The sequence below is a fragment of the Sapajus apella genome, unplaced genomic scaffold, assembly GCF_009761245.1.
Source record: "Sapajus apella isolate SASKATOON/1434 unplaced genomic scaffold, GSC_monkey_1.0 scaffold10, whole genome shotgun sequence".
NCBI lineage: Eukaryota > Metazoa > Chordata > Mammalia > Primates > Cebidae > Sapajus > Sapajus apella.
Genome location: NW_022436950.1, coordinates 2,782,938 through 2,791,200, shown reverse-complemented (window position 1 = coordinate 2,791,200; position 8,263 = coordinate 2,782,938). Strand labels below are relative to the sequence as shown.

The 8,263-nt window shown below is 55.1% G+C and overlaps 1 protein-coding gene across 2 annotated transcripts in view; it reads right to left on the bottom strand.

Moving 5' to 3' along the window:
* Positions 1-356: 356 nt before the first annotated feature.
* The window catches only part of RAB17 (RAB17, member RAS oncogene family), a 16,568-nt gene continuing 8,661 nt past the window's right edge, over positions 357-8,263 (bottom strand). For both annotated transcript variants that reach the window (XM_032277815.1, XM_032277816.1), the window contains 4 exons: positions 4,287-4,438; positions 3,560-3,685; positions 1,392-1,485; positions 357-1,142 (listed from right to left, as the gene is read on the bottom strand). In XM_032277815.1, coding sequence (XP_032133706.1) covers positions 1,033-1,142; positions 1,392-1,485; positions 3,560-3,685; positions 4,287-4,438 — 482 coding nt within the window. In that variant the 3' untranslated portion in view covers positions 357-1,032. The remainder of the gene's footprint in view (positions 1,143-1,391; positions 1,486-3,559; positions 3,686-4,286; positions 4,439-8,263) is intronic.

The following is an 8,263-nucleotide window of genomic DNA, read 5'->3' as shown; positions in this document are numbered from 1 at the left end:
CCTGGGGCCGCACCAGGAAGCAGACTGGCCCCATGCAGCCTTTGCGGCCTGCAGAACCACGAGCCTAATAAACCTCTTTCCTTATAAATCACCCAGCCTCAAGTGTCCCTTTAGAGCAACACAAAAACAGACTAAGACAGGTTTCTCTGCAAAGGCGGGCAGGCAGGAAGGAGTGTCACCATCTGGGAATGCATCCCATCCAGAGAGCAGGACCAGGCCCACGTTAGTCACAGCTGCACATGGGTCTGCTTCCTCATTTACCTCACAGGGGCCCTCCCAGAATATAGACAGAAAAATCTATAACAGTCCATCAGGCTCGGGGCCCTGCCTTGTACTAGAAAACTTCCAAAAGCCAGATTGTCAAAAGCAATTTAATTTTTGGAGAAAAAGAAATGCATGTGCAGTACGACTTACATCTCAGGTGAAATGAATCTTCCCACTCATCGGACAGAAACTCAGCTTCGCTGCATTTCCAGCCAGGAGAGCATGGGAGGGAGCCAGAGCCACTGCCCCCAGCTGCCCTTCCCAGAGGCGTTAGTCCTGGGCCCACCCCATGCTCGGTTATCGCTCCGCTTCTTCCTGGCACCACCACCTCCATCTGGGCCCACTCCCCAAACCCCCAGCAGCAGGTGAGCCCGGGCTCCGGGCCAGCGCCCCCACCCAGATCAGGCGAGAGGCATCTTTCCACTGTCGCTGTGCTCCAGGGACTTTTCCAATCCTTGCTTCCTCTGTGTCCAGAGCCCGCCTGGCTGAGGGGCCACCATCCAGGCGGGGCCAGCAGAGGCATCCGGAAATCAGATGGTGTGGGTGGGGATGGGGCACAGCACCCTCTGGGAGTCATGCGACGCCAGCTCCTCTCCTGGCGGAACGGTTCCCACTGGCTGTGGGAAGTGGTTTTTATAAAGGGGGCAAACTTCCAGGAACCTCTAGGGCTCGGGAGCAACCCAGCGTTGACAGTGAATCAGAACTACGCAGAGGTGGCCATGGCCCGGGCTGGGGGCGTCTTCCCACAGCCCCCAGGGGTGGCTGCACCTATTGTGCACAGCATTTGGCCTGCCGCGCTGGCCTCTCATTCAGAGCCACGGCTGCGTCCCCCCGTGGAGCCTGGCCCTCCCCGTTGTCTCTCTGCAGTAGCTCTCGGGCTGTGAATGGCAAGAGAGGGGGGCCAGTTAGGGAGGGAAGTCCCCCCACCCAGCACAGCCCTGCAGCCCAGCAGCCAGGGACCCATAGAACCAAAGAACCATAGAACAAGGGCTTCCTGCCCCTCCTGGTCACCGTCCAGTCCCTAGAGACATTCTATGGGATCCTGAGTCACCAGCAAAGGGGACCCAGGGAAGTCGATCAGGAACGAGCACCCCTCACCTTGTCTAGCCAGTGGGGGCATCACTCACCCACGGCACTGAACACCTCCAACACCTGATGGTTCAGTTTGGCCGAAGTTTCCATGAACAGCAACTTCTGGCTGTCGGCAAACTCCTTCCCTTCCTGAAAGAAACAGCCACAAAATCCAGCGTTGTTTATAAGAGAGTGTCCTAAGAACACCTGCTTCACTCCCAACAGTAAGACCCAAGGAAGCCCCGGCGGGGCAGACCGCGCTCCTCCACGCCTCGTGTCCAGGTTGTATTTCTTGGCACTCCTGAGCAGCCAGGACCAGGAGGGGCGGGATATGATCCCTGGAAGAGGCTCTTCCTCTAGCTGGCTGGTGGCAGCCTTCCTCCTCCTGCAGGACCTGGGAAGCCACGCTCCCACCATGAGGCTCCCCTCTCACTATGGCTGTGGGCACCTGTGGGCTCCAATGCTGGACAGAGAACCAACTGAGAACCCAGGAAACATGAAAGGCAGAGGGAGGCCCCTGGACGGCGCCCACCTGGGCCTTTCCTCTGGGGACCCCTCATTTTCCAACGTGGGTCTCCTATAGGGAGGAAAGAATGTCCCAGAGCAAAGGCAAACTGGAAGACAGCAGTCTTGCAATGGGAGACCAGGAAAGAAGCGTTCACAGGAAGGCCACCGCCTCGCCCAGGAGTCAGGGGTGGCCGAGGAATGGGGGCCCCCTGTGTGCAGGCCCCTCCCCTAGCCTCCATGACTCTCCCAGGAAGAGGAGCCTGTGGCAAATCCTGGAGGGCACAGCTCAGGCTCCTGACTGTCCTGCCAGACACGGAACTGGCAGCAGGCGTGGCCAGCCATGCCCACAGCCCTGGCATTGTCCACAATTGTGCATGCACCCCTCCTACCCTGACCCAGAGAGCCTGGGCCAGCTGCTCCTCAGCCAGCTCCCCAGGCAGACGCTCCAAACCCACCCTGGCTGCCCACTGCCCCTCCAGACCTTGGGAACCTCACGCCCATGTGTTTGTGCCTGCCCGAGCGCACAGCCCATGTAGTCACTCTCAGAGGACACAGCTCTGCTGCCAGGCTCCTCCCCTCCCCACCCTGCCTTGCAACAAGGGCTCAGGCTGAGGCTGCCTTCCTTTGCTCCCCTTGCTCTCCCCGCAAATTCTCCAAATTCTTCACCCCACTTCTCCATCTCTCTTCAGCCTCCATCGAAGCCGGAGCCTTTCTCTTCGGGAGGCGTGGAGGTCGGCCTAAGCCCTGAGTCAGGGCTGCCCCTGCGCCAGCCTCTAGTGTGTGTGGGGCCTCCCCACCGGCCACTTGCCTGCAGCTGCTTACGTGGTCTTCGTCCTAAATGTGGTGGGAAGTCAGATGTCGTGGAAGAGACAACAGCGACAGCTGGGTGACCGCTGCCTCCACCTGACAGAACTTGGGTGAGGTGAGCCCCCTTCTGGGAGCCGAGTGGGGAAGGGAGCTCTGCTGAGGAACTGGATCTTTCTCATTCAGGCCGAGCCCACCCTGCAGGCGCCACCTTGCCCTTCCCTCCACCGGCTACCCTGTGCCTGCTCCTCCACCACTGGCCTTGAACTGTCATTGTCCCTGGCCCTGAGTTTCAGGAAAGACCAGAAAGAAATCTTTGACCAAAAGAGAAATTTAGATAGAAAGTTGTGTGTTTGGGCTGGGTGTGTTGGCTCACGCCGGTAATCCCAGCACTTTGGGAGGCCAAGGTGGGCGGATCATGAGGTCAGGAGTTCAAGACCTGGCCAACATGGTAAAACCCCATCTCTACTAAAAAATACAAAAGTTAGCTGGGCATGGTGGCTCATGCCTGTAATCCCAGCTACTTGGGAGGCTGAGGTAGGAGAACTGCTTGAACCTGGACCCAGGAGACAGAGGTTGCAGTGAGCCGAGATCACACCACTGCACTGCAGCCTGGGCTACAATGCAGGACTTCATCTCAAAAAAAAAAAAGAAAGTTGTGTGTTTGTGTGTTTGTATCTGTGTGTGTGCTTATAAACTTGTGTGGGTGCAAGTGTGAGTGAATGTGGGGGCGTGCGTGTGTGTGGAAGTGCGTGTGGGCATGTGGAGGTGTGGAGGTGCGTGTGCACACATGTAAGTACATGCAGGAGCGGGTGTGCCTGCGTGAACGTGTGCGTGCCAAGGTCTTGACGCAGGTGGGCAGGGCTCTCTCCTCCGCCTATGGAAGAGAACAGCAGGGGCTCCCGGGCAGTACCTCGAAGGTCACCTCCCGCTCCTCACTGAGGTCCGTCTTGTTGCCGACCAGCATCACCAGGACTTCTCCCGGCTGCAGCTCCTTCTCCAGGTCCTTCAGCCACTGCTGAGCCTTGTGGAAGGAATCCTAGGAAAGAAGAAAAAGTAACGTCAAACACAGCTTACAGGCGGTCTCCATGAGCTATTCCAGGGGGGAAAGACTGGTGCTGGTCATGTTGTGTAAAATGTCACAGAATCCAGCTGGCCGTGGACGGGTCTGCAGCGCCGCTCCGTTCCTCTGAGGAGGGGTTGTTCCTGCTCTGGGTGACCTTTCCAGCGAGGCAGCAAACTGCTGGGACACACGTCAGCTCCTTCGCCCTGACCAGGCCCAGGAGACTGCCGGCCACGGGGTATTTCAGGTCATACCCTGAGCTCCTAGATGTCCTCAAAGGACGATTTTGTGCAAAAGAGTCTGGGGACCGGCCATCACCCCAAACCCTGGCCCCAACACAGCACCAGGAACTATTGAGCGGCAGATGGCTGTGGCATGTGCTCTGCAGACCACGGAGGAGGAGAACCCCGGCTGTGGAGGAGGATAGGGGTTGTCAGGAGGCCCCCCCGGAGGAGGTGACTAGTGCTCACAAATGGGGCCCCTGTTTTGTGAGTACACCACGGCATCATTGCATCGGAGAAAGCAGAAGGCAGGTGCATGGGAAGGAGAGTGGGACATGCCTGGAGGCAGGCCCTACCTTCCTGGTGATGTCATACACCAGAAGCGCAGCGTTGGCGCCCCTGAAGTAGAGGTGGCAGACACTGTGGTACTTCTCCTGGCCAGCTGTGTCCCAGATCTCAAGCTTCAGAGAGGAGGTGCCCAAATCCACCACCTTTGTGAAGAACGCACCTGAAACAGGGAGGCCAAGAGAGCTTACTCAGAGGACGAGGTGCCCACGTGCGGCTCAGGTGGGACCACAGCAAAGCCACAGGCACAGCGATGGGCTCAGAGGGGCAGCTGGCCACACGCCTCCTACGCCCACATGGCCGGGAGGTCGAGCAAACAGCTCCTCTGGGACATGGAGGCTTCCACATCGAGCAAAGCATCAGGAGTGATTGCTATGAGCCCTTCGGAGAGTCTTTGGCTGGGAAGATCAACCTCTCCAGGACATAACACAAAAGCTCTAGGCTACACATGCTGGGGAAGGGTCTCCACTAACCCGGCATCTGATGCAGCCCTGCCAGCTTCCAGCGATGCAGCCGGGCTCTGGAGCCCCTAGAGCCTTGAGCACCCCCGGCCCATTGGCCCCTTGCCTGCCAGGCCCATCTTGCGCAGGGCCAGCCACAATTGCACAGGCTCCTCCAAGTCCTTCCTTACCTCCTACCCTCCCCACTTCCCCCATGCTGCTCCCCCCAACCCACTTCTCTACTCTCCCCTCTGCATGGCGTCCTTCCTCTTCTTCCCCTAGAAAACTCTTAGGTGTCCTCTGAGATCTTTGAGCGTCAACCCTAAGATGGCTGCTAGGTCCCCTGCCTCCATGGAAGCCTCCCAGCATCCCAAACACACCCGAAGCGAGGCCTCCTGCATTCTCTACCTGTCTCCTCCAGGAAGACAGGAGCTTTATCTTACTCATTCATGTACCTGCTACATACACACACACACACACACACACACACACACACACACACACACACACAGACTACCTCCAAGCACTTTAACATACTGGGCAATGCACTGTTCATGTAAAGATTTTTTACCCTTGGCTTTCCAAAGCGATGTGATTTTTAAATGATTGTTTTATAGATCTCCAAAATGTTTCCCCCATCATGTGTGGCTTGTCAGGGATGTGTTACACACAGAATTGGAAAGGGGGAACAGAAGGTGTCCAGGGCATGGAAAAGCCACCAGCACGGACGGGCTCCTGTGAAAGCCACTACCCTGCCTAGACCCTGGCTTGGGTTTGGAGTCTGTTGGGGAGATTCTGGCAAATAGATCCACATGTTTAAAATGAAAACTTCCACTCCAAGGACAGTGTGTGAGTGTCCTGCGGCTGACATAATTAAGTACCACGAGCCTCCCTTCGGCTTCACGGGCTGCGGGCAACCCTGGCATTCCCGGTAGCTGCATCACCCGCGTCTCTGCCTCCGTCTTCACACGGTTGCCCCTCTGTAGCTGTGTCCTCTCCTCTTCTCATACGGACGTCAGTCACTGGACTTGGGGGCCATCCTGAGTCTCAGCTTGTTGGCCTTAATTAGTTACATTTGCAAAATTACCTCTCTCCAAATGAGGTTATACTCATAGGTTCGGGGGTTAGGACTTAATCACATCTTTGCAGGAGGGAAAAATACAATTGTACCCACTACACAGAGATCAGGAGGCATGGCTGCGCAGAGATTTCCAGCATGGCGCAGCAAACCATGCTTCTCTCTCAGGAGACAATCTCTTCCCAAACGGAAGCCACCGTCTGGGCTCTTCTGCCCGAGGCCTGCAGTTTACTGCAGGTCCAGGAACTTGAAGTCAGACAAACTCTCCAGGTCACACAAAGCCACAGTCTCCATCCAGACAGTAGGACCAGTGATTTCCAGCTTGAACAGGGTTGACTGCACGGGCTGTAAACCTCTGAACACAGCAGGTGCTCAGCTGGATTGACAGTGGGGCCAGAATGAAGGCCGTGCACAGGCCATGAACGTGGACCCGTCGGCGGTGTGGCTCTGGCAGCTTGCTCCAGCTTCCTAAGTCTCAGCTTCCTCTTCCGTAGCAGGAGCTAATGGCGCCCTCCACCCAGGTGGCGTCAAACGCCCTGAGCAGGGAGAGACACGGCACGCGAGTTTTGCTGTTTCTTCCTGTCCTCTTTGCTCTTCGCGGACTTGTCTCAAAATGTGGGCCTTTTATCCACGTCTTTCTGTTTCCTATCCCTTGAAATCACATTTCTCACTTTGAATTTGGTTATATCTTAAAAGCTATGACAGGGAACAGGTGGGCATAAAACTCAGGTTTGCTTTCTCCATTTACCAATCTTAGCCTCTCATATTTTCCTTTCCATGTTGAAAATGATGGCTCGGGGCTGGGCGCGGTGGCTCATGCCTGTCATCCCAGCACTTTGGGAGGCCGAGGTGGTGGATTGTTTGAGGTCAGGAGTTCAAGATCAGACTGACCAACATGGTGAAACCCCGTCTCTACTAAAAACACAAAAATCAGCCAGGCTTGCTGGCATGAGCCTGTAGTCCCAGCTACTTGGGAGGCTGAGGCAGGAGAATCGCTTGAACCCAGGAGGTGGAGGTTGCAGTAAGCCGAGATTGTACCACTGCACTCCAGCACGGATGGCAAGAGACAGAGCGAGGCTCTGTCTCAAAAAATAAAAAAGAAAAGAAAATGATGGCTGGTAGTTGAATTTAAACTAATGTAAAATCCCAGCAAATTTCCAAGGAGGGCATGGTTTTTAGTCCAAGCAATGGTAACGCATGATAATAGTCAACATTCGGCTATCTACAGATAGAAACTTCTCTTCTCTGCAGAGAATTGTAAGGCCCTCAGGTGGGCCCCTGGACAGGTATCCGAGAAGACATCATGCATTTATTATCATATCCTTTTTCAGAAACCCACTAACCACATTTCCTATATCGCCACAGCTAATGCCAAAATGTGATTAAAAAATAAATTTCTGGCTGGGAAGGCTGAAGCAAGCCGCCCGGGGTCACACAGCTGATGGGTCTGCATACGTGCAGCGGCTCATGCCTGTAATCCCTGCATTTTGGGAGGCCAAGGAGGGAGGATCACTCTAGCCCAGGAGTTCAAGACCAGTCTGGGCAACGTAGTGAAATCTTGTCTCTACAAAAATACAAAATTTAGCTGGGTATAGTGGCACACACCTGTGGTCCCAGCTACTGAAGAGGCGGAGGTGGAGGCTTGAGCCCAGGAGGATGAGGCTGCAGTGAGGTGTGCTCATACCACTGCAAAATAAAAGTTCCTCTACTAAATTGTATTTATTTTCTTTTTTTTTTTTTTGTAGAGATGGGGTTTCACCATGTTGCCCAGGCTGGTCTCAAACTCCTGAGCTTGGGCAATCCGCCTGCCTTGGCCTCCCAAAGTGCTGAGATTACAGGAGTGAGCCACTGCGCCCAGACTCTCTGCTAAATGTTAACATCATGTAAGTTATTTTGCTTTTTACCTTTTAATTTAAATAAAGAGCTGATTCTGCTCATTGAAGCCCTTGCTGTAGCACTTGGCTTTTTTTGTAAAAATAGTGAGCTGACGACAAATTGAAAAGAACATGAAATGGAAACATATTTTCTGGGAGCGCTAGGACGTCAGCCACAATCTCAGTTCAGGAGGAAAGTGAGCTGGTGCCAAGTTGAATGTGCTCAGTACCTGTTTGTCACCGTCCCCTTCCTGAAAAAAAGCCCAATACGTCTGGGGTTAGTCGTGGCTTCAGCTGGCAAATATGCACACAAGCACTAGATGTCACCATCCTTCCAAAAGACATCACCATCACACAGCAAGCCGGCAGCACACAGAAGCTCCCCTGCTGTGGCCATTAGGATGGTGGTGGCAGTTCCTGGGGAGTGCCAACCCCCATCCCTGACACAGCAGTGGCTCCTGAAGCTGCCAGCTCCACCACAGGCCCTGGCAGAAGGCTGTGCTACCTTGGACTCCCTCCGTGCTGCCTCTGTGCCTGCCTGGTCGTGCAGCACTGGCCAGCTTGTTGGCTTAGCCTGGACTCCCCTCCGCGCTGCC